Below are 26,580 nucleotides of genomic sequence, written 5' to 3' on the forward strand. Positions count from 1 at the left end.
ACAAGTTATCTACAAGGTCGATTGCCTCGTGGTGGGCAACACTCATTAAAGATGGGCAACACTTATGAAAGATGTAGTGCCTAGACCTGTAGAGACGGTCATGCAATCTCTTACTCATTAGATCGATCACATAAATCAATCGATAAGTGATAGATCATCTCTTTTGCAAGTGTTGCACCTCATGCGGTGATACATGGTTCTAGCAATGTAGTCCCGCATGGTCTCCTCCTGGTTGAGGTTATATATTTGTGTAATTAGGATCCATTTGGCTCCACTTGGCAAAATAATCCCACCATGAAAGTGTGTCTCAAGGCCTCATAGGCTAGCCTTTTTAAGTGGGTTTTTTCACCTAAACCCCTGGCCTTCTTTGCCTTCAAGGTAAACCCCGAATAAGCTGATATTGGTGGGATCATTGATCCATCCCATGTCCTCATAAATTTGATCAAACTTTTCTAGGTACTGAATGGGATCTCCAATTTTATCAAATTTGGTCATCATCCTTAAGATGTGGACTGGCTTGGTTTTGTCTAACTCTGAGTCTCTAGGTGCTATGTTGTGGTTATAACCCCTCTTCCCATTTTGAATGTCATCCTAATATCCACATGGTAGCAAAACCTAAGGAGAGGTGGTTTTTTTAATCTTTTGACTTGATGGTGTGTGATTAATGTTCCTAATCCTGATCAATGGTTGTGATGCAACTAATTAAGTGTTTATTTTATTGTTTCTAGGTGATTTTACATGCTTTTAGTCTACTAATTCAACAATACATATTATGAAAAAAAATATGAAATACACGAACCAAAATTGACAATTTCACTTTAGTTCGACCTAATGAAGCTCGATGCTCATGTTTTTAGAGTGGATTCCACTCCTAATCACAATTACTGAGCTAATTCTTAGATCAAACCAATGAAATATTAGCCTCTTTAGCTCCAATTTTGTGCAAATCACCAAAAAATCAGGGTTTGTCCTACCAATAGATGAACATAGATTACCCTCATGCAAATAAACTTCAAAAAATAAAAAACACACACACAAATAAATACATCTAATGCTCCAAAATTGTATTTTTTTCAAAGTGTGACCTCCTAATTAACATGAGTTTTGATATTGGGTAATTTCAATAGCTTGGAATGGACAAAAAAATGGAGCTAAGCTCTAGGCTAGTCCTCTCGGCAAAGTAGGGCGCCAAATATGTTCAAGTCAAGAGCTTACCTTAGCCTTGTCGAAGCATGTGTGTCCTTGACTCCTATCTTCAAGCCATAAATGTAACTTCACATCGTGGGTGTGCTAGCTTGTCCATCACGTCCTCACTCCGTTGTTACACCTGAATGCTCCTTGCCAAATGGGTGAAGGGAGAGTTCTCAATGCCTAGATAGGGGTAAGAGGAGATGGTCCTTTGCGATGGTTCTCTCTCACAAAGGTGAGGGAAGAAGAAGACGCTATTGAAAGAAGAAAACCTACAATTAAGCCTACCTAGCATGCATCCATCAAGCAAGCAAGATTCAAAGCATATAAATAAGCAAGGAGAGGAAAGAAGGAGAGCTCACAAGTAAACTATTGTAAGGGAATGATTGTGTATTATGTATTGTCAAAAATGACATATATACAAGTGACTAATTTTCACACTAGGTCAGCCAAACTTAAAAATGGTCCGTCCTCTATTACTAGTCTTAAGCAAGTATGTACACTAAGTTCCTAGACTTTGACTGTTTGACATGAAGCTCATGATAAGGCTGCTTTATATGCTCCAACACTGGCTTATAAAAGCTAAGTGTCCATTCTCATGCGAGTAAGATGGCAAAGCGCCTTAAGCAAGTATGTACACTAAGTTCCTAGACTTTGACTATTTGACATGAAGCTCGTGATGATAAGGCTGCTTTATATGCTCCAACACTGGCTTATAAAAGCTAAGTGTCCATTCTCATGCGGGTAAGATGGCAAAGCGCCTTACAATAGGTCGGATAGGTAAAACCATGTTAACCAATGGAGTGGTTAACATGAGCTCAAACAAGCTAAAGCGAAGAGAATAGAAGAAAATTTAGTCATCCATCTCTCTTGTGTTCTTGTCTACTCGTGTGTGTGTGTTTGCTTGTAAGGATCTTAAGATCATCCTTTCCCCTTGCATTCTTCTCAAGGTTTAGCCGTCTACACCTCCCCCACCACGGGTTGCAACCTGGACACGAGTTGCAAAATCCCTTGTCTACATAGCCACAATTAAGAGAGAGAGAGAGAGAGAGAGAGAGAGAGAGAGAGAGAGAGAGCACCTTGAATAAATGCAACGGGACCCTTTAATTTTCTTGAAGGGAATAATCAAAAACTCATAAATTATATCAAATATCAAAACAACTACTTAAATTAAATTGAAAATTAAAGCATGTAACAAAACATAAGACAAGAGAAAGAAAAACATCACCATCAACCATGCTGGGTGCAATCTTCCCCCCCCTTGTGCGTGGCCTTCCCCACACGAGTATTTCTTTATTAGCTTTCTTTCCACCAAAAATAGGCCATAGCCCCAAAATATACAAAATGTGCTTTTAGAGAGCACGGCACTCTTCTTTTACAAAAATAGAGTGTCAAATATTGGGACTAGGGTAAAGCCATAGGCTTTAATAAATTCCACATTATAAATGTATCTTTCCTAAAGTTCAAAATGGAAAAATCAACTACTAAGGTTACAAGCTACGCTTGTAAAAATAAATGTGATGCACATAAGAAACATTCTCCTCAACATTATTTATCAATCATTGTATTCTTCTTCACCTGAAAATATAAGCCCAATTAATAATTAAATTAATCTCACAAATATTAAACAGGCACAAACCATAACCAACTCATGACTACCAAGCGTACGTAGTTCCAGGGATCACCCTACCAATACAAACCTAACTGAAATAATCATAGATGGCCCCAAGCATACGTCATATACCGCACGTATTAATATTTATAGTGGTGTCACCCACGATATTAACCTAGCCGGCATGACGCAAGAGTAACCTAGGCGTCCCCAAATTACTCAAGAGGGAAAAAATAATATTCTTAGAGAGGACTTAAAATATATTCTCATAACATCCCTCTTGCTTGAGTTTGCAATTGTCCTCAATTGCAGGTTTGCTGGGTTTGAAAAGAACGAAGGATCTCAGGATAAGCTCAAAAAAATTTCTTGGCATCCATTTTGCATCTTCTTGAGGATGGTTTTTGAATGTCAAAAGGTATTTAATTAACATGGATCATAACAGTCTCCCCTATTGGGAATCAACTGTCCTCAGTTGCGCAATCAATGAGTGGATGGCTTAACAAGTGGAGGCACAAGATCATCATATGAAACAATTTCTGAAATTAAAACCAAACAAGTGAACGCATGTAAAAGGGATCTAAGTGTCCCATACCACAGAGATACCTTCCACATATAAACACTCGCTGGTGAAAGATAGAAGACATAGATACGTCTGGTGTAGCCATGTGAAACCAATCTAATGTCCCATACCACAGATTAATTCCACACGACACTACCTTAAGAACAGAAGTTTGAGACGGAGTAGCTAATTCCCTCTGAAACTTTCATTCTGACATAACTTTTCTCTATCCTCAAAATTAGACTACAAGTCTTATTCCAAAAAAAAATGAATTCAATCGAAATGGAAATTCTTATCAACTTAAGATTGAAAAATATTCACTTACATTACTGTCAATAATTTGATGAATTCTGGAGATTTGTTCTTGATCTTAATCTTGTAATTGTCTAACTAAATTCTTGGAATTTGTTTTTGATCTTAATCTTGATGAATTCTCGAGATTTGTTTTTGATCTTAATCTTAATCTTGTAATTGTCCGACTAAATTCAAAAAATTATAATCTTTGAATAGGTTTATAATTCTTGAATTTGTGAATCTTACTTGTAAACAATGAAATCTAAGGGGATCTTGATCTTAAGCTTAATCTTAAACTTGAAATCAAAACTTGAAGAAATATAGACATCTTGCGCCCTAGTTGTGATAGCAAGAACTTGATATACTAGTAATGAATCTTGGCTTAGATTAAAAATACTTGAATGGACGAAAATTGAGAGATTAGTCTTTAATTAATCATAATTGTAATTCTTGAATAAATCTTGTTCTTAAGGGGTTTAAATTTTGTGGTTGATTACATCTTTGACTTAGAGCAATTCTTGGTCTAGAAAAAAATCTTGTACTTGGATAGATCTTAAACTAGAACACTTGAAAATTTAGACAAAACTTTACTTAAATTGGTATAAACTTCGTAAATGTGATTGGTATACAACTTAAGCTTGGTTTCTAGTCACTTGAGAGTTATTTCTTTACTTTTCTCATCATCACTAAATTGGATGGTGAAGCAATTGATAACTTGAATCAAAGACTGGAGAAACTTGCTTGGTTCTTGAATTTTCGAATTGGTCTTAATCTTCTATGAAATGTCTAGCAGACATTTTTTTACTTAAATTTGGGTAACTAGATCTTGAAGATAACTTTTGATAATCTTGTCTCGATCTTTCTAGTTAGGTCACGGTATCTAAAATTCTTTTCAGGAGCTAAAGTTTTCTAACTAGGTCTAGAAGAAAAGAATATTCAGAAAACAGATACAAAAGCAAACAAGAAATTGTATACAATAAATATTTTTTTTAACACATACCTACACCTTTGGTTAATGTGTCGAGTGCGTTACCCTCTTCGGTGTCATTTGGTGCAATTTGGTTCTTCTTTTTAGTTGGGCAAGATTTAGCATAATGGCCCATCATCTTACACCTGAAACACTTGACAATAGATAGCTTGGATACGATGTCATTGGTAGGGCTATGCATGTCAGATGCTTCTACAGTTTTAACTTTCTTCTTAATATATTTGTTCATTCTAGACAAATGTCGTTCAATCTTTGTTTGAAAGTTGTCCCGATGCTCTCGTTCTTGATTCAAAAGAATATAGAGAGAATCAAGCTGTTTCTGAATAGTACAATGGTGCGGATATTCACCCATTTCCTGACAATTAAAAGGAATAAGAAAAATTTAAAAACAAGAGAAAAGATAGGGTTTCTTATCTCATATGGAACGTCGAGCTAGATGTGAGTCCTGCCAAGTTAGCTCAATACACAAATGCATAATTTTTCAAGAAATAATCCATGTACTCTTTAAAATTAGAAAATTAGCCGTAGGTTAAAGCAACATTTTAATGATATCTTCACTGGCAAGCTGTTTATATTATTCGTACTTCATGAGGATTTAGAAAACAACATTATTCACAAGAATTTGACTAAAGTCTCAAAATTTCTCTTAAAAATCTGTAGAAGAAATCCAAACTAGCTATATGCACATGAGATTCTTTTCCATAAAATATGATGGGAATAGTCAAAAAAATATTTTTCTTTTGTAAAACATTTTATTGATCTCATTTAAGCTTATTAAAAAAAAAACTTATCAAAGCTTTATAATAAAAGCTTTTTTCAAAAATTTCTCGGCCTAAAACTATCAACGCAGCTAACCCAAATTTAGAGAAGAGGTGATATATTTATAGATATGGTCTCCTTTTTTTTAATTTTTTTTCCTATGCTTATATCAAAGCTTTATACTAAGCTTTATCTCATAAAGCTTTTAATATTAGATTTATTAAGCTTATTAAAAAGCTTATGAAAACTTTGTCGCACACAGCCTTTTGGAGGGCCCCTACTATTAAAACTTGTAACCTGGCCAATGCCCAACGCCAAACGCTGGAGAAGAAGTCGCCCACCACCGCATCAAAATATAAAAATAAAAATAAAGAGTTTAAGCTTATAAAGCTTTTAGATAATATAAGCTTTGTAATAACAAGCTTTTAAGCAGTAAATCAGCTGAAAATTCCTCTCTCCCCCTGAATTCGCAGCGCTGGCCGCCGGCGACGACAGGATGGAGAGAGGAAAAAAAAATGTAACGCCTCCTGGATTTTGCGCAACCGGCCTGCCCTTCAGGATGCGCAGGCGGCCGTCGGCCGTCGAATGGAGGGAGGAGGAGAAGAATATTATATATATATATATATATATATATATATATATATATATATATATATATATATATATATATATATATATATATATATATATATTACTTTAAGGTTTGCGCCCAGCGCATCAACTGAGGAGAAGAAGGTAAATAGAAATTAAGAGTTTTTTTTTTGAAAACAACTCTTGAACAATTCTCATCCCTCTATTATAGAAATTGAGCAAAGGGAAGCTTTAGCAATTCTGATTATGGTTCTCCATGCTCCTTTCCTTGCTCTTTCAATTCGTACGGACAGATTAAGAAGAGGATTAGTGAAGAGGAAGGTGGTTTTATGGTTTTGGGAAACCCACTAATGGTTTTCCACCTAGTTTTATCCTTTGGGCAATAGATTGATGGAGATTGATTACCCAATGGTTAAAAACAAGCTTTATTTCATCCATACATAAACAAAAATCCCTAAACGTGTTCTTCTTTCATTTAAATTCAAGAAAATTACCAAAATCACCTCTGTTTTTGTCTCTTTCACCTCTTTTGACCGCCTTCAAAAAAATTAAATTACACCAAAGCTCTGATACCACTGCAAACGGGACCCTTTAATTTTCTTGAAGGGAATAATCAAAAACTCATAAATTATATCAAATATCAAAACAACTACTTGAATTAAATTGAAAATTAAAGCATGTAACAAAACATAAGACAAGAGAAAGAAAAACATCACCATCAAAACCATGCTGGGTGCAATCTTCCCCCCCCTTGTGCGTGGCCTTCCCCACACGAGTATTTCTTTATTAGCTTTCTTTCCACCAAAAATAGGCCATAGCCCCAAAATATACAAAATGTGCTTTTAGAGAGCACGGCACTCTTCTTTTACAAAAATAGAGTGTCAAATATTGGGACTAGGGTAAAGCCATAGGCTTTAATAAATTCCACATTATAAATGTATCTTTCCTAAAGTTCAAAATGGAAAAATCAACTACTAAGGTTACAAGCTACGCTTGTAAAAATAAATGTGATGCACATAAGAAACATTCTCCTCAACATTATTTATCAATCCTTGTATTCTTCTTCACCTGAAAATATAAGCCCAATTAATAATTAAATTAATCTCACAAATATTAAACAGGCACAAACCATAACCAACTCATGACTACCAAGCGTACGTAGTTCCAGGGATCACCCTGCCAATACAAACCTAACTGAAATAATCATAGATGGCCCCAAGCATACGTCATATACCGCACGTATTAATATTTATAGTGGTGTCACCCACGATATTAACCTAGCCGGCATGACGCAAGAGTAACCTAGGCATCCCCAAATTACTCAAGAGGGAAAAAATAATATTCTTAGAGAGGACTTAAAATATATTCTCATAACATCCCTCTTGCTTGAGTTTGCAATTGTCCTCAATTGCAGGTTTGCTGGGTTTGAAAAGAACGAAGGATCTCAGGATAAGCTCGGAAAAATTTCTCGGCATCCATTTTGCATCTTCTTGAGGATGGTTTTTGAATGTCAAAAGGTATTTAATTAACATGGATCATAACAATAAATGTAGGTGTTCATCCATGCAGGTGCGGCAATTAAGGAACACTGGAGTGAGCTACTCTATACTATATATTAATGAGAGACCTTTTACTCTTCCACGTGGCAAGGTGGAGAGCGCTTTGAGGACGAGAGCTGAACTGCGCAAGCTGCACTCTGAGGACGAGAGCTAAACCGCACAAGTTGAAGAGCGCTTTGACGACGAGAGCTGAAATCGACGATTTTTTTCATTTCCTTGAAACCTTCCGAAAACCAAGCTTTTAGAAAGCCTAGCTCAGAAATACCCTCACCAAACCATAAAGTAGAGAAGCCTCGATTGCAGAAATTGCTAATACACAAGGGGTTGCCACACCCACTCACACACTTGATTGAAGCAGCCTAGCAATGCTAGGATATGCACATAGAAGATCGATTGATGCCGGACACAGAAGAGACAATTGATGATATGCAAGAGTTTAGTATGGCTATACAGAGGCTCTACGATGCTTGCAAAGCAACATGGAGGTCCCTTCTCGGCCTAAGGTCTGCTGGCTGAGAGTCCGCTCTCTATTAGGTACAAAGAAATATTTAACACCAGTTTATAGCACTTGCTAAGGTTTGGTTTTTTTGTTTTTTTGTTTTTTGGTGGCTTTTGAGATTTTTTGCTCGATGGTAGATCATGGATATAAGGGTGAAATTAGCCTAAAACCCTTTCCCTTTGATCCTAATCTCATGGTCTGTAACCTTAATATCGCATACTATTTCAGCTTATGGATACATTGATAGGCCAGTTTTGATGAGGTTGGGAACAACCTTTTGGCAGCAGTTCATGCCGAGATGTGGGAATGAAGTCCGTTCCATACTCGCGATGAGTCTGTTCCATACACGCAAATGAAAGGCCGCTCCCTATTGTCATGCTCACATAGAGTCTTGTAAATCTTCTGCAGACCCTATTCGAAAAGCTTTCATGTGATTATAAGCCCGGGTGTTTTGATGGAGCAACGCTGGCGCGACTAAGGGCTGGTGCCAAACAGTGGTAGGGGCACAAATCTTGGTTGGCATTGATATAGAGAGATTGGAGTGATGTGTTCTTGAGGAGGGCCTCCCATAGCTTCATGGGAGGCGCATAGTACTCTGCTTGCTGCTGATGATTTTGCCTCAATATGTATGCAAGACAAGTTTAGAGAGTGTAAGCTCTCAAACATCTCGCAAGTGACTGAGAGAGAGTGATCCTTCCGTGAGAAGTTCACGATAAACATGTTACAAGTCATGTAAACATTTGAGAGAGAGTGTGTGTGCACGAGAGAGAGGGGGAGATCATGTACGTGTGTATGTGTGTGTGTGAGAGAGAGAGAGAGAGAGAGATGGGGGCAGGCCTAGGAATGAGTGAGTGAGAGAGAGAGAGAGAGAGAGAGAGAGAGAGGGGGAGAGATAGAACCTTGGTTGGCGAAGGTCCAATACGAGTAAAGCTACAAAGCGTTTGCCCTTTTTTTAATCCAAGCAGAAAGAGTGTTGCACAAGGTTTTGCCGGGGCTCGAGAAATGCCCGGGACCAAAAAAGCTCAGAGGCCAAAACATGTGTGTCCGGCCCTTTATTGGATAGCGTGTGAAGCGACTTAGGTCGCAGAGTGCTCGAGAAAGTTTTCTGTTGGCGTTGGAGCTTCGAGTGCTCGACATAAGCCCGCCAGGATGAGCAGTATCGGAACTGGGGTAATCTTCTGCACCGTGTTTTGTCTCTCTCACTGTGTGTGTGCGCGCTTTACTATCGTTGGTTAGTCTACGGTTTTTCAGATCTTCCATCTGCTGCTTCTCTGCGATCGACATTTATCTCCTTACAGACTAGCCCTCTCCTTTTGTTTTTTCATGATGTAACGTCAAGTTAAAGGGTCGTCTGAGCAGGTGTCTTTTCACGAGCATCGTGGTGGAGAAATTGATTGTTTATGTTTCATTTTTATGTAATGGCTGTTCATAAGTAGTTTTTGATTTCGTGAAGTTGAATCATTTCCAAGATGACTTTTGTTGCGGAAGCTTCCCCTACTATGCTGATAACAACAGCTTGGTATCTTGCAGTAGAAGTAACTAGCTACGTATTGGTCTCTATTTGAGGTTCATAATTAAAACTACAATTTTATTTAATCCATGTCATATGTCTGGTAAAATATCGCCACAACTATGACTCCACAAATTCGCTCCATGGCTATGCATCTAGGAGTGGCAAGCATGACAGGGTAACACACAAGAAACAAACTAAATTGTAGATTGCATGCCCAAGGGAATGGGGCAATTTCTCCTTAACAAATCTTTGATGCAGCTGTACAGGCTGGTTAAAGACTGATATTGACACTTGTTCATGTTTTTTTGCCCAGATTATGCAAAGCTAAGTCATGGTTTGGGTTGAGAATTGATCAGCAACAAAATGGGTGTTTGGAAAACAATCAATTGACAATAAGGCTTAGTCCCTCGAGGCAAGATTTTATATCCTTGTCTCGGTGTGGCTAGATATGACCTGAAAATAGAGTGGAGTTTGCTCAAAGGGCCCTTTCAAAGAAGTTGGGCTGGTGGGGATTGGTTGAAGTTGTGTTAGGCATTGTACACTGTATTTTGTCTTGTCAAGAAAAAGGCAAGGTGGGTCAAAATAAGCAAGGCATGGTATGTATCAAGTAGTGAAAGCCATTGATTGGAGTAATAGAGGGTTTCAAACTAGAAAAAGGTCGTGTGGCTTCTTTAAGGAGATAGTGGCCGGCTCATTACATTGGAAATCCCTCTTAGGGAATTCTAAAAAGGTGCCAAAGAAGGTTTAGCCAATTATGGTGGTTGAATAATGATCGTTTCTACTTGAGTAAAGGGTAGTACTCTTCAATGACCAATATTGCACCATAGCTTTGTAAGGGCAAAGTGAAAAGACCTTCTTGTGTGTTGGGATTCATTTGTGGTTGATGGTACAGAATGCTGAGAAAGAGCTTTACCATTCAGAGGCAAAGCTAGGAGGTAAGCTTGTCACAAAATCCACTGATATGTCTTGAAAGGGACCCTTGGGAATGGGCATGGGTTGTAAAAGTCATGCCTTCTTGTTGTGAGACACATATATTTTTTGACACAAGCAGGACAATGCTTTACATTTTCTAAGACATTGGGGCTCGTATGTGGCCAAAAGAAATGTTGCTCTAGCCACTCCAAAGTCAAATTTGTCCCTCGATGACCATCGACAATGGTATCATGCATATGATGGAGGAGTTTTGCTCGAAAAGTTTTCAACACACAAAGGTGGTATTTGTAAAGCAGTCAACCATCTTGTATGAAGAATTGACGTGGTCGTGTGGCTTCCGGTGCTTGTGTCCAAGTTCTTGCAGTTAACATACTTGCTCTTCATGTGCTCTAGTCTAGGACCTTCTAACTAGATAAGTGGTGTGGACAGTCAAAACTACCCCTTTTTGCTAAGCGCGTCACCCACGGGGTTGTGTTCAGGATTGGCTTTGCTTGGAAGGTACTCGATTATCCCACCAAATTGCTGAAAGATTTGGCTCCAACAGAGTTGGTGTTCACTCCATTGTATACTAAGTATTGTTTGAAGCTATCTAAGCGTCCAATGATCAATGTGAATAACGAAGCTGTGTCCATAAAAGAAGTCTTTCTAGTGTTTCATTCCTCTTAGCAAGGTTAATCTTACGGCTCATGTCACGACCCTGTGTTTTTCTCTGGACAGTATGCAGGTGTGCACGGGGACATGGTGGACAGTGTGAATGGCATCAGATTTGAGTTAAAAAGGAAGCCCATGTGTGGACAATCCCAAGTGTGAAGGGGGCAAAGAGACATTAATTAAAAAGGTTTTATAACCTTTGGTGGCCAAAAATTAAAGTTATAAAGGTTTTAAAGCCTTGAGAGGCCCCTAGGCAATTTATAGAGACTACTCCACTTTTGGAGGCCCACGTCTCTCTCTTCTCTCTCTCTCTCTCTCTCTCTTGCTTTTGGGGAGGCCTGCAAGGAAGCTGCGTGGAAGAGAAGGAAAACATGGTCGTCAGACTGCATATGTGGGCTGCTGGCTTTTTGGTTGCGCACAGAAGAGCCCGTGTGGATCGGTACGACTGCAGTACAGTGTACGGTTGCTGCAGGTACAGTGTACGGCTGCTCCAGGTTTAGGTGATGGCTGTGGTGCAGGTGCAGACCTGAACAAACTGATGCAGGCGCAGATCTGTCAAGTAGGTACACACGTGTGCAGTGTGTACTACTGCAGTCCTGTCCAGCAGGTACAAGTAGGGCAGTACAGTATCGTACAGCTGCAGTGGCGCCTCATCTGGTACAGCCGGTGCATCACCAGGGTACATTGGTACGGCTGCTGGTGTTGACCTGTACGGACAGGTGCAGGCGCATCGTACAGGCATCAGTGTATCTCATAGGCGGCCAGACGTGTGCTTTTAGGAGGACAGCGTGTTTTTGCAGAGCAGTCGAAGTGTTATGGTGGAAAACATGGGTTGAAGGCTATGGCTTTCGACAGTTTGTCACCGGTCGTATCTTCATAGAGGCTTCATGGGTTCGGAAGACAGTTTCTTTCTATGTTTAGCAGTGGTGATCTACTATGCTTCATCGAGGACTTGTGCTTACCACTTGGGTGGAGTGCAAGCAGGTTTTGGGTGCCCGAGGATATATCAGATGAGGCTCAGACGGAAGCAGAGGAACTTGACGAGGTTCTTATTCCCGAGCAGATACTGGCACATAAGGAAGGAAAGGTACAGGGCAAGGTTTCTCGTCGCTATCCTGTGAAGTTCAAGAGCTGTTCACTGATGGATGCGAAGTGGATGGAGGAGGTTCACTGATGGATGCGAAGTGGATGGAGGAGGGTGACTTAGCAGATTCACCTCAGGATTTGCAGCTTTATCTTGATGCCTTTGAGTTGGAGTCGCCTCTTGTTACGGCTGCAGAGCATAGGTCTGGAGCATTGCCTGATGCTCAAGAGGGGGGTAGCACCTCCGCTCCCTTGTTACAGACAGGCTCATTTGTTATCTAGGAGTCGCTTGGTGATATCTTTGTATTCACCCGAAGGTACTGAGGTTGACAGTACATCTGCTTATGGGACTTCTATGATCTTGTGTTCTAGACACATGAGATGGTAAAGTTGGGTATGGTTCATAGTCGGCCGCACCTTGAACTATAACTGCAACTATGGATAACTCTATGGAGGGCATAAGTCTTGCGAGCAGCCCTAGAGTTGGTTTGGTTCATGGCTATATGGATCGAACTCTATTTGTGCATGTATGCATACACTTTTTGAGGTAGAGGTATTTTTGTATTCTGGTGCCATTGGATCCTGGTACCATTGAGAATACATTGGGAAATACTCTGGACTGTGTGGTGTGATGCATGTATGCTGGTATGATACATCAAGTGCTTTATTATGTCATGGATGCACCACTGGGTGTGACTCTTGCGGGATGGCCATGAGACATATGTGGGAAAGTACTTAGTGGATGTAGTGTTTGGATGCATTGAGTGCTTTCATATACTCATGTTTTACCTTGAGTCGTGGGTCCTGCGGGATGTCCATGGGCGTAAGGCTTGCGAGCAGCCCTTAGACTGTTACTTTAGAGAAGGTAGAGCATCTTGAGGAGCATATTGTTTGCGAATGCATATATGTGTCACGCATATGTTTGTCATATGTAGAATGATGCATGGTTTTGTTTTTGGCTAACACAGTTAACGTGTTTCCATTTGGCTTTAGAAACTTTTGCTACATCTGAAGGAACAAGCAAGAGTTGTTTGTCACTTTGTGACAGTGTGGCCATATTGTGCAGGATGATTGTTTTATCACCCAGATGCATTGGAGGGCCATTGTTTATGTCATATGGGGAGTCTTTGCTCATAAGATGCCTTACTGTGCCATTGAGTGCAATCGAGGACGCTTGCTATTTTTCAAGAGGGGGGTATGTCACGACCCTGTGTTTTTCTTTGGACGGTATGCAGGTGTGCACGGGGACATGGTGGACAGTGTGAATGGCATCATATTTGAGTTAAAAAGGAAGCCCATGTGTGGACAACCCCAAGTGTGAAGGGGGCAAAGAGACATTAATTAAAAAGGTTTTATAACCTTTGGTGGCCAAAAATTAAAGTTATAAAGGTTTTAAAGCCTTGAGAGGCCCCTAGGCAATTTATAGAGACTACTCCACTTTTGGAGGCCCACGTCTCTCTCCTCTCTCTCTCTCTCTCTCGCATTTGGGGAGGCGTGCAAGGAAGCTGCGTGGAAGAGAAGGAAAACATGGTCGTCAGACTGCATATGTGGGCTGCTGGCTTTTTGGCTGCGCACAGAAGAGCCCGTGTGGATCGGTACGACTGCAGTACAGTGTACGGCTGCTGCTGCAGGTTTAGGCGATGGCTGTGGTGCAGGTGCAGACCTGAACAAATTGATGCAGGCGCAGATCTGTCCAGTAGGTACACACGTGTGCAGCGTGTACTACTGCAGTCCTGTCCAGCAGGTACAGGTAGGGTAGTACAGTATCGTACAGCTGCAGGTGGCGCCTCATTTGGTACAGCCGGCGCATCACCAGGGTACATTGGTACGGCTGCTGCAGGTGTTGACCTGTACGGACAGGTGCAGGCGCATCGTACAGGCAGCAGTGTATCTCATAGGCGGCCAGACGTGTGCTTTTAGGAGGACGGCGTGTTTTTGTAGAAAGGAGGGGCTGTTTTCCCTGGATTCTCAGGTGGCCAGGACTACAGAGGTGCACATGGTGCTGATCCTCCTTGCAACAGGGATGTTTTGGGACAGTTTATGGGCTGTTTTTGCTTGGCTGCAAATTCAGCTATGTACTTGGGTTTCCGGCTGCAAGTACAGGTCAATTGAAAATGTTTCTTGGCATGGGAGTGATGCAAGCTCGCATGGCTGCGTGCTCATGGAGTAGATTGTTTTCTTCTTGCTAGAAAGGAACAAAGGGACCTACAGTTATGGGCATCTCTATGTTTCCATATGTTTCATGAGGGAACAGGTAACATGATGTATGCTGTTGTTGGCATTGTTGTTGAATGGTGCCATGAATGGTTCTGTATGGAAACAGGACAGAAGTTTCAAAGGGAAACAGGCCTAAGGGTTTCATGTGGAAACAGGGTGTCGGTTTCTCGAGGAAACATGTTTTTGGGTTTCTCCAGGAGATAGGTCACATGCAGGCAGAAGGTACAGGAATGGACACATGTTTGGTACAGCCTTGCTACTGATTGGGCAGGGGACAGGGAATCCATGACAGAGATGGATAGTACCCTTGGAAGGTAGAGAGGGTTGGTACAGGTGTGTCGACTGTATGGTATGCTGTGCTGTGATGCGAGTTCTCTTTTGAGAGACAGTTTGGGAGTCTGTGTTGTGATGCAGAAGCACTGGATGTGTCAGGGTGTGATGCTGTTCATAGTGTGAGAGGCTATGGATGGTTGTGGCAGCCCTGATCATGGGAGAAAGCTTCTGTATGCAGACTCAATGTTTGAGAGTCTTTTGAGGTGAACAATGGCTGGACTTGTTTGTGGATGCCGAGTGGATATGAAGCCATGATGCAGCGTATTTGCAGGCTTCAGGAGTTCTACTATGACGGTTGAGTTCCCAGCCTTATTGTAATCAAAGCTCTTATAATCAATTAAAGAAATACCGCAAGGGGCGCCACTGCGTTTTGGGGCCAATCGGTGTCCGTGTACTGTTTGCAGGAGCACTCTAGCTCCCCCTGTTTGTTTTCCTTTTCTAGGTCTTCAATGGCGTTGAAGTGTTTTATGTGCGAGTGTTTGTTTCACCGCCCGTCAGATTTCTGAAGGCCAGTTTCAGCTCATGTAAGAAAGTGGGTGTTTGGACCATTGCAAAACAGCTCTAATAGCGATGTTACTATGTCGGTGATGATTGCAAACAGGGTGCCTTTGGTAAAGCCTTCTTGAGGGTCAGGAAAGCTTGCAATTTAGCGGGTGTCATTTGGATGTGTTGCCTTTGGGCCTTGACTCCCTTCACAGCGGGTCCTCAAGGACTGTCGAGAGGTTAGAAAAATGGTATGTGGGTCTATATGTCTGACAGATGCACACAAATGAGCGGACGTTATACGCAGTAGGGACCTTTGCAAGGTCCAATGCATAGTTGTGAACAGGTCCCAATGGAGTGAAAATAGAAACTCTCGAAACATTTAGTAAACGGAAAAAATTAAAAATGAAACAAATTTAAATGCCATGTCATCCTACTACGCCATAGGGTTCGTTGCACTTCATAAAAATGCTTACAAATTTAAGTAAAACAAGTCGATGAATGTTTAACACTGCAATGAGAGGAAGATTTGGTTGAAGGGGCCCCTTAGTGGCAATAGCACAAGTTCGCTCTCATGATCTTTATATTAATTTTTAGATAGGTCTTAAGTTTCCTAAGGCTAAGCCTGATGTGGGGTGATATTCCTAACTTGCCAAGCAATGCTTTTTCAATGTTGTTAACGGCTTGGGAAAGAGTTTGCAAACTGGGATGCAAATCTCTCAACGGAGTTAGCAATGGCACCTCTATGGCAAAAGTATAGGGTTGGGACCTTGCCAATGCCATGTTCTTGTCGGAATACGCAACGGATATGAGAAACTGTTGAGAGCACAACCTAGCAAGACACCAACATGAAGATGAGCAAATGCAAGAGAACCACCAGCCTGAAAACATTGAATTGTGTGTGGAAGAGCAAACGCATAAGAGAAAAAGTGAAGCTATATGAACTCTGCACTATATACAAGATCCGGTAGAATATCCAATGTACAATGGAGTGGAGGCAGGGGTGGTATTAAATACCACCCTCCCTATGCTGGTTAGCCAGCAAAAAGATAGCCGATTGGTTGCTGGACAAGCTCACGACTGCATCAAGCAGTTGGCCAGCAGGTAGACAATCGGCCAGGTATAGCTCCAGGTGGCCAGCAAAAACCAGTCCCACGACCATGGCAAACAGAGAAAAAATACGAAAAGTGGGGAAAAAATGGAGGAACACTGAGCAATGCTCCTGGGCGGGCACACCCACAATAAAGGCCCTCTGTGGGATAATGTACAGACAGGAGATGACTGCTAACACCCCCTCTCAGCTCCTGGATGTGGAACCAACCCTAGTGGGCTGGAGTGCTACTGGAGCATCGCCTGAGGTAGAGCCTTTGTGAAGAGGTCTGTTGCATTATCCTCTGTCCAACAAAACTCTAGCAAGATGTCATCAGCAACCCACTTCTCACGAACAAAGTGACTCTAGATGACCGTGGGTTCCTCCTGTGGAAACCCAATCTCACCAAGTAACCTCTGCAACCGCACCACCTTGCAAGCAGCACCATAAGCAATTCGGTACTTTGCCTCTGTAGACGACAAGGCAATAGTTGGCTGCCTCTTGTTGCTCCATGAAACAACTCCTAAGCCAAGGGTAAAACTGTAGCCTGATGTAGATCTCCTCGTGTCTGGATCTCCTCCCCAATCTGAGTCACTCCAACCGTGGAGTCAGACTCCATCCATCGTTCCCCCCTCTAGTATCATAGCAGAGTCCAGGATCCTTCGTACGTTGCAGAAACTGCAAGAACCGCAATCCTGTGTCCCAATGAGTCTTCAAAGGCGTCTGCAAAAATGAGCTCAAGTCCAATCTGGTGTTCAACAACCAAATCAATGAACCAAACCGCTTCCGAAATAAAGAGGCATCAACTTGCTCACAAGGATCATCAATTGTAACTTTGGTATGCCAAGTCCTGGAACCTGCTGAAGACCATACAAGGCCTTCTAGAACTTGTAAACCACCTCCTTTGAACCCCGAACCTCAAAGCCTAGAGGTTACTCAACATCCACCTCGACTTGCAAGTCACCATCTGCCACTCGCATGGCTTTCCTACAAGTCCCCTGGGAAAGAGCTTCCTCAACTGTGGGAGGCTCTTCGTCCTAATGATACGAGACATCGGAGCACATGTCTCTGACTGACAAACGCAAGAATTGGAATGTTCCTGCCTACTGCTGCCAACATCTGGCAAGCCATCCACCATCTGGTCTCGGAAAGCCTGCTGCAGTGCATCCACATGCAAGTGGTCATGACGAAATTGCCACACATCACCAAACTAAGAACCTGTAAGAGAGTGCTGAGAGTTGTAAATCCCATTCTCCACTCCGCCTTCCCAAACAACCTGGCTTGTTGCTTTGTCTCGGAGAGCAACAAAATGCTCCTCAAACTCCACCCGTACACCAATCTTGCAAACCTCATGCAGCGACAACAGATGAAAACCAAGAGATGGGACAAAAAGAACCTGGGAGGAATGCTTCCCCCCTTTGCCATCGGGAACAATCTCTAACCTGCCCTCACTGTGAATAGGGATAGTGGACTCGTCACCAATCAGGATGTGACCTGCGTGCCTCCAAAGATCTTGTAATAACTCCCGGGAAGGAGTCATGTGCCTAGAAGCACCACTATCAAGAATCCAATCCCGAGTGTCCCTAGTGGTTAGGCCAACTGCCTCCCTGCTTGAAGAAGATGAAACGCCGGTGTCCATAATCTCCAAGTGCACAAAAGCCGGAGTCTTCTTTGAAGACTTCCCTTTGCCATTACTGCGGCCTTGTGACCGCTGGCCAGTCAAGGCCTCACAACCTCCGCCCTGTGGAGGGTTTGTAAAACGCTCTTCTTGGTCCAAGACCATAGGCACAAGCTTCTCCCATGTGATGGTGCTAAGCGTGCCACCCACTGGTGATCAAAGAGGAGTAGAAAGCTGAGTACTGAGAGGTCAGATGAGACAGCAAAGTGATGGCCATGTCCTCTGAAGATATCTCTTTCCCAGCCTGAAGAACCTCTTGCTGAAGAGCTTGCAACTTGTTGATGTGCTCCCACATCGTTGAAGACTTTGTAGGATCCATCACCCGCATCTGCACTTCCAAGGAGATCCACTTCATGGGTGATACCCTAATCCCTCTGGCCAGCGTCATATGTTTCATATGATTAATCACCTGTGGTGTGCAATTAAGGAAGATGAAAGAACGCACATGGGCATTGACACGATCGCACAACTTTGCTTGAGCCTTCTATTCTTTCCGAGTAGAGGGTAACAACTCCTTGTCCTCCAACTCCGGCCGTGGAACACCAACCCAATGAAATCAGCCAAGTCATAAGACTCCATCATTACCTTCCATATGCCGTAGTTGGTCCCGTCCAACTGTTGTTCCATGGGAAATGTGGGGATCACGTGCCTCTCAGCCCCATCTCAAGCAAGTCTGCCATCTCGGGGTGGTTACTTTGGTCTTGTGAAGGGAGCGTGGTTGGGAAAAAAGATGAAGAAGAGGCTGCAACTAATATGCAAGGGGGCTGCCGAACGGTGATAGCCGCCTTCTACCCAATCTCCAAGTCCCGAACAGCCCAAGAGATCTTTAATCAACATCAAAAAACCAGCAGTCCCGCAAGCTCTTCAAATCTCTCGCAAGCTCCAAGGTCTTCAAGAAACATTCCTGCAAGCTCTCCAATGTCTCCAACCTTCAAGCCACCTGGGGCTCTGATACCATGTTAGAATACGCAGCGGATATGAGACAAACTGCTGAGAGCACAACGTAGCAATACACCACCATGAAGATGAGCAAACGCAAGAGAACCACCAGCCTGAAAAACGCTGAACTGTGTGTGGAAGAGAAAATGTAGAAGAGAGAGATTGAAGCTGTATGAACTTTGCACTATATACAATATCCGGTAGAATACCCAATGTACAATGGAGTGGGGGCAGGGGTGGTATTTATACCACCCCTCCTATGCTGGTCGACCAGCAAAAAGGCAGCCGACTGGCTGCTGGACAAGCTCACGACCGCATCAAGCAGTCGGCCAGCAGGTAAGACAGTCGGCCAGGTACAGCTCCAGCCGGCCAGCAAAAATCAGCCCCATGGCCATGAAAAAACAGGGAAAAAATACGGAAAGTGGGGAAAAAATGGAGGAACACTGAGCGATGCTCCTGGGCAGGCACACCCACAACAAAGGCCCTTTGTGAGATAATGTACAGATAGGAGATGACTGCTAATAGTTTTGACAATTGCATCAACATATATATATATATATTTTTGCTCTTCAACTAGGTAAACAAGCATAAAGCTTTGATACCAATATTATATGTGGAAGTATAGAGGAACCTTTTGACCTTAAAAAAACACAGAGATCATGAAGTGAATTTTGTGTGTGTGTGTGTGTGTGAGAGAGAGAGAGAGAGAGAGAGAGAGAGAGAGAGAGAGACGATAATGCGATTGAATTTTGGAATGCTTATGACTACCAAAAGCTATAGTAGTGCAGGCTTGTTGCATAAGAATTGCACTTGTTGGAATGTTAGACACATTGATGCGGTCATGACCTTGAAAGTGAGATTTGGATTTGCAATTGCCATTACTGGACTTATTGTTAAAGTAACCTTTAACTTATCAAAGGCATGAGAAGCAACACTTGACCATAGAAATGTAGATGCTGACTTTAAAACCTTTGTCAAAGGTATGACAATCTTATAAACCTTCGTATGATAAAATTTACAAGTCCTAAAAATGATATGAGATCTTAAATATTATGGGGCATCGACCAATCCTTAACAAATTGAATCTTTCGAGGATCAACAAAAACGTCATATGATGAAATTGTGTTGTCGCGCAATATGTGATAAACTTGATAAGGATCCCTTTTGTGAGAGATGGTCTTGTGCTCATCATCTTCACGATCACGGATCTAATGATGTTCTGACTTCAAATCAAAATTTGAATACTTTGGTACGAAGTAATTAATGAAACAAACCAATTCATCAATTTGAGGGAGAGGAATTTGTTTGATATTGAGTTTGTTGAGGGCACGATAATGAATACAAAGGCGAATTGATTTATGCTTTTTGTGTTTTTCGCAAGCAGATTTGGTGTGCCAACGAGAATCTTACTAGGATGAATATAATCTTTGTCCAAGAGCTCTGTTAAGTAGTGTTGAATATTTTGGGATTTTGTAAATGAGACTCGATAAGGAGCACAAGTCAGAGGGGAATTGCTAGAAAGGAGATCAATTGGGTGATCCATTGGTCAGTGAGAAGGTAAAACTTTCGAAAATAAATCCAAATGTCGGGCAAAGAAGACCTTAGAAGTAGGGTTGGGTATCATCTCTTCAGTTGCATATACTATCAAAAGCGTTGTAGAACAACTAGCTTTTCAAACCCATCTCTTTGCTTGAAGTGCAGACAAGGTTGGTGTAGAAGAGGTTGATCTCGGATGCTTGGAGGTCTATGACTTGACATCCTTGCTTAATTATCCACTTTGGAGGGTCTTTAATCAGTGTTTTGATACCAATTTTTTGATTATTAATGAGGGAGCCTGAAGCAGTACAGAATATCTGGAGGCAGCACGAGAACATTCTGATAGAGTTTTCATCATTGTAAATGTAAGCCTAGCGGGGCGTGCAGTGACAGACTCAACCACGTGTCCAAGAGATATAAATATAAATATAAAGCGAGAGAGGGGAGAGAGAAAAGGGAATGGGGATCTTGCACAGTACACCACATTGAGAGGGGAATAGGCCCCGTCCCCTTTCAAGAATTTATTCAAGAACAATCCATGGGCATGCTGACCAGGATCAATACAATCAATGAATACAAAACAAACAAATATGCTGATGTAGGATATCCAAGTCAATGTCGATGTCGACGTACAAGATCTCTGATGTCGAGCACACCACGGGGATGACCCACAAGTATCGCTCACCGGGCTAGTACCAAATCCAAATATCCAAATCTAAATCCAATGAATCCAAATCCAAGTCGAAGTCGAAGTCCAAATCCAAGATGTCCAAGCTTCATGCCTAACCTATATGTGCAAGTTCCATGTTTATGTCGAAGCTTCATGTTCCATGTCCAAGCTCTATGCCCAAGTTTTCCATGTCCAAGCTATATGTCCAAGTCCAAGAAACACTTGCTCATTCCATGAGTAATCTCCACAACTCCTATAGCCTTGTCCATGAAGAAAACCATGGAAAAGCTCTTTCTTGCAAGAAAACTGATATTAAACCAGTTTTAATGGTTTTGGGCGATAAAAACATCCAAAAAGTAGTTTTTAGGGTTTTTGAAATTTCTGTCCATACAGCCCTGTACATGTCCGTATTGCCCATGCATATGCCCATACAAGTCTAGGGCTGATCGTACATCTGAAAAGCATGTTGGAGAAGGTGTTGATGGCGAAGAGGAAGCTCTTCATGATCATAATGATGTCCACACATACTCCATGATCTCCTTCAATCTTCAATGATCTTGTTCATGGTACTACAAAAGAAGTCCAATCCTTTTTATACTTGTAAGAGACCCTGGTTTACGAGGGAAAAATATATAAAATACCAAGAATAAAGGTACAACCCCATAACACTGAGATGCACTAATTCTAACAATTACACCCGAACATCCAGCGATTTGTCCACACATGGTTGTACATGCTTTCGGCACCAACCATAGAGGTGACGTGCATAGCAAATGGCCAAATCGCCAACCTAGGCTTTGATACCACTCTTAGGCCCAAATCACGTGGCACCAAAAGAGTCGCCTACAACCAGGTGGGAAGGTCCCCTCCAATCACCTCATCTTGTAATCCACTCACCCAAAAGGTGTTGGGAGGGATGAGAGGGGCCTTAGAGATGATATATATATATATATATATATATATATATATATAATATGATGCAAAGACTACATCACCATGTCGGATAACCAGCACAAGTATCTCCAATGTATAGAGGAAGAGCCACATGGTAGCTATAGGCACAACCAACATGTGGTGTCATAATCGATGGTGGTGTAACTGTAACTTGTCACAAACATAGTTGCAAAAAAACACGTTTTTTTGAAAAAATAGAAAACATGTATGTTTCAAAATGTCCTAGTTTTTGGGACGCATTTTTTAAAGGTAAATTTTTAATAAATAAATAAATAATAATAATAAATAAATAAATAAATATATATATATATATATATATATTGGGATGCATTTTTTTTGTACAAGAATGCCCAATGTTGAATGGTCATTGGTAAATCAGTATTAAAGTTAATGTTGAATGGCATTGCTGCCACCAGACCCATGGGGGCTTGGGACCATGTGAATGTATTATCATTATGATTTAATGAATTATGATAGCCATAGGCCTCAAATTGTTCACTCTTGAATTTTTATGCACAAGTTTACCTGTTATCTACATGAAATCTATGATTCCTAGGCTTAAAAACTATATATATATGCCATAATTATAGCTTAAAAAATTTAATGAATAAAAAACTTATTTTAATGAATTTACCTGTTATCTACATGAAATCTATGATTCCTAGGCTTAAAAAACTATATATATATGCCATAATTATAGCTAAAAAAATTTAATGAATAAAAAACTTTCCCAAAAATAAAAAAACGTTTTTAAAAGTATAAATCTCGTATAACACTTCCCGTTTTAAAAACGTCTGGTCACAAACGATACCCTCAATGGTCATAAATGATATCCCAATGCTCATGAATGATGGTGTAATTTCAAATGGGCGTGCATGATGTAATTCTTGATGGGTATGAATGACCATGTAAGTGTAAATGATCAGGTACAGGGTTTGAATGATGGTGTAACCCTAAATGGTTATTGTTGCTGTTTTCAGGGGCAAAAGCTGATGGGAATGGGAATGTGACCGTGAGTGGCTTGATGGTTTTACCATAACGGGTCATGTATGCGTCAGTATACTGTTTAACAGTCATGGATGCGTCATTCTTTGCTTGGATGCACTTTGACTAGCAGAGGTTTTAGTGACCTCTTAACTTGGGGTTTTACCATGATGGATCCTTCAATATTGTTTGCCGGGGTGCACTTTGATAAGAAGAGATTTGCAGCTGATTTCAGAAAGTTTAGTAGGAAAGATGGAGTGTTTGACCTTAAGCTGAAAGATGGCTCTGATAAGCTTGGTAAATCAATGGCAAGTGGAGCTGCAGTAGATACAGTTTCCTCACTGCCATCTACCAGCACTGGGAAAAGGAAAAGAGACTTGGAAGAGAGAAGTGAAGGTTTTGTTCCAACAGCAGATGCAACCTTGCTGCATGCAACTAAGGGGTCTGGTGGCAAGGTTTCTGCTAGAAAGAAAAAGCAGCAGCAGAGGCTTTCCGTCGAAGAGCCTGTAAATCTCTTCAAACCTTTACAGAGCCCAACTGATTTGGTATCGCCTGAAACCAGCAAGGATTCGAAGTTACAGCAGAGACAGCAGGAAGCCAGAGAGGCTGAGTTTGCAGGGTTGCTTCGAAAACAGTACCGAATTCATGTGGCAGGCCACAATGTCCCTTCCCCTCTCAGCAGTTTTGAGGAGCTTAGATCAGTATATGGTTGCAAGTCCTATCTGATGAAGAACATAATGGGAGCTGGGTTTGAGGAGCCAACCCCGATCCAGCGCCAAGCTATTTCTGCACTGCTTTTGGGCCGGGAGTGCTTTGCTTGTGCTCCCACAGGGTCCGGCAAAACCTTGGCATTTACTCTTCCTATCCTTATGAAGCTCAAGGCTCCGAGCAAAGATGGCATTCGGGCTGTGATCCTGTGTCCTACTCGTGAACTCGCCAAGCAGATCACTTTGGAGTGCAAGATCCTAGCTAAAGGCAGAAAGTTCAGAATAAGGTTGATGACCAAGGCCTTGTCACGATGTGCAGATTTCAAATGCCTCCCCTGTGATGTTTTGGTGTCAACCCCTCTTCGGTTGGACTATGTTCTGAGTCAGTCTAGAATCGATCTTAGCATTGTAGAGTACCTTGTGCTGGATGAATCAGATAAGCTGTTTGAGCTTGGGTTTGTAGAGCAGATTGATGCAGTGGTTAACGCATGCACCAATCCTCAAATTATCAGATCTCTCTTCAGTGCCACATTGCCGGATACTGTTGAAGAGCTTGCTGGCAGTATAATGCATGATGCCATTAGGATAGTGGTTGGTGAGAAGAATTCAGCATCTCAGACAATCAAACAAAAGCTGCTCTTTGTTGGAAGTGAAGAAGGGAAGATTTTAGCTCTCAGACAGATCTTTCAGGAGAGTCTGCAGCCGCCCGTTTTACTCTTTGTTCAGAGCAAGGAGCGGGCAAAGGAGCTTTACAAGGAGCTTGTTTTTGAGGATGTTAAAGTAGACTGTATCCATGCTGACTTGACTCAGGCTCAGAGAGAGAGAGCTGTGGAGAGGTTTCGAGAGGGGAAAACATGGATTTTGATTGCAACGGACCTCCTTGCCAGAGGTATGGATTTTAAGGGTGTGAACTGTGTTATCAACTTCGACTTCCCAAACACAACGGCTTCATACATACACCGCATAGGTCGCAGTGGGCGGGCGGGAAGGCCAGGGGAAGCTGTCACTTTCTATACTGAAGATGATGTCCCTTTTTTGCGGTCTGTCGTGAATGTGATTGTGTCATCAGGTGGTGAGGTTCCTTCATGGATGCGATCCCTTCCCAAGCAGCAGAAAAAGAGGCACAATCCTCACCGTGAGCCCATATTTGTTCATCCAGGGCGAAAAAGGAACAGTAGCAAGGTATCAGCCGCTTGATCAATTAAGTATAAGCCAACCATTTCACCTAACTGGGTCGGAGCTCTTGAATGCATCGGATCAATGAATGCAGAGTTTGCTTGCTCCTATTGATTGCATTTTTGTTCCTGTAGGAAACAGTAATTTTCAAAATTTTGGACCATAAGTGACTACTCTTCAAATGAGAAGGATCTCATTTGCTGGCATGCTAGAGTGTAACAAGTTGACAGGGCAGGAATCTTTGCGTTCTTCTATTTCTTTGTAACTTCCTTTTCATGCAGTGGAGAGTTTTTCATCTCTCTCTCTCTCTCTCATGCAGGCTAAAGATAATCTTCAAGCTAAATTTGAGATGATTTACACCATTTGTATGATTAGTGCAAGTTGTTGTACATAGGGAATAAAGCTGTTTTGATATACCCATAAAACAGGGAACCTCAGTTGTCTTCATGTTTTTTAAGGTGCTTTGCACCATCCTACTTTGCCACGAACTAGTATGAGGTTTTTTGAGTCATGGACAGGTCTGCCTGGTTTGACAGTGTTTGGTTTTGACAGTGGAGTTGTGCAAGTTACCTGCTTGGCATAGGGTAGCACATTGGCCTCTCATGCTTCCTTTTTGCAAAGGCATGCTAAAACTCCCTCATTAAGCGTGTCACAGTGGTGCGAGAAAATAATTGTGAGGACTAGAGATCACTCTAAGCTAAAGAGCAGTAACCACGATGAAAAATAATCTAATATGGTTGGAATGGCAAAAGAAGCTGACCATCTAATATCAAACAACTATACAGATAAGTTTGTTGTGTGTTATGATGGAAGGCTTCTAAGTTTCCACTCAGAGTCCTATATTAATTGTTTGTAACCAGCTCGAATACAGGGGCTTTTACATAGCATTGAGAAGCCACTTGCAATTTTCAGCAAGTGAACATGTTGCCTTGACTCTTTTTCACCCTTGCATTAAGTAATTGCTACCTCAAGTGTCAATGAATGTGTGTGCCTGCATTAAGTAATTACTACCTCAAGTGTCAATGAATGTGTGTGCCCATTTACTTGGCAAGACCACACGACCCTCACTACCTTTATGGCATTTGTGCTTATCTGCAATCAATATATGTGTGATCATATGCATGGAGGTTTGTTTTTGTAAGTGTCAAAAGTCCTATATTGACAAGCCATGTTTTGTGCCATGACACTAAGTAGGAGTTGTCTATATCCTCACCAACTTTAAGAGATGCTTACCCTATAATTTGCAATGTTCCCTTCATAATTATTAAACTAAAGACATTTATGCAGCCTAATTGTTTTGCGAGGCCTCCTATAGTCTTGCATCATTATGTTTTCCCAAATTGTTGATTAAAACCAACATAAACAGTTGCTCCACCAGCCTCTAGACTTGGGACATATCCTTGTGACCACTGTAGCTTCTATCATTGGTGTTGATGTGGTATGAGTGGGGGGTTGCATGTTTTGTCATGGCTCCTATTATTGGTTGTGTAGCAAGGTTAATTCAGTTTATGGTTCCTAATGGCTCCATTTGCTCTTATTCTATTAATTACGAGATTTCCAAGATTTATCCGAAGGGCATCGTTC

At 41.6% G+C, this 26,580-nt stretch overlaps 1 protein-coding gene across 1 annotated transcript; it reads left to right on the plus strand.

The window, feature by feature from the left end:
- Positions 1-9,084: 9,084 nt before the first annotated feature.
- On the plus strand, positions 9,085-25,421 carry LOC147631330 (P-loop containing nucleoside triphosphate hydrolases superfamily protein). The gene is made up of 2 exons (XM_086809719.1): positions 9,085-9,219; positions 23,110-25,421. The coding sequence occupies exon 2, from the start codon at positions 23,209-23,211 to the stop codon at positions 25,015-25,017; it is 1,809 nt and encodes a 602-aa protein (XP_086665845.1). The 5' UTR covers positions 9,085-9,219; positions 23,110-23,208; the 3' UTR covers positions 25,018-25,421.
- Positions 25,422-26,580: the final 1,159 nt, after the last annotated feature.

The sequence above is a fragment of the Cibotium barometz genome, chromosome 15 (genome assembly GCF_041138505.1).
Source record: "Cibotium barometz isolate CiBa-2024 chromosome 15, ASM4113850v1, whole genome shotgun sequence".
Taxonomy (NCBI): Eukaryota; Viridiplantae; Streptophyta; class Polypodiopsida; order Cyatheales; family Cibotiaceae; genus Cibotium; species Cibotium barometz.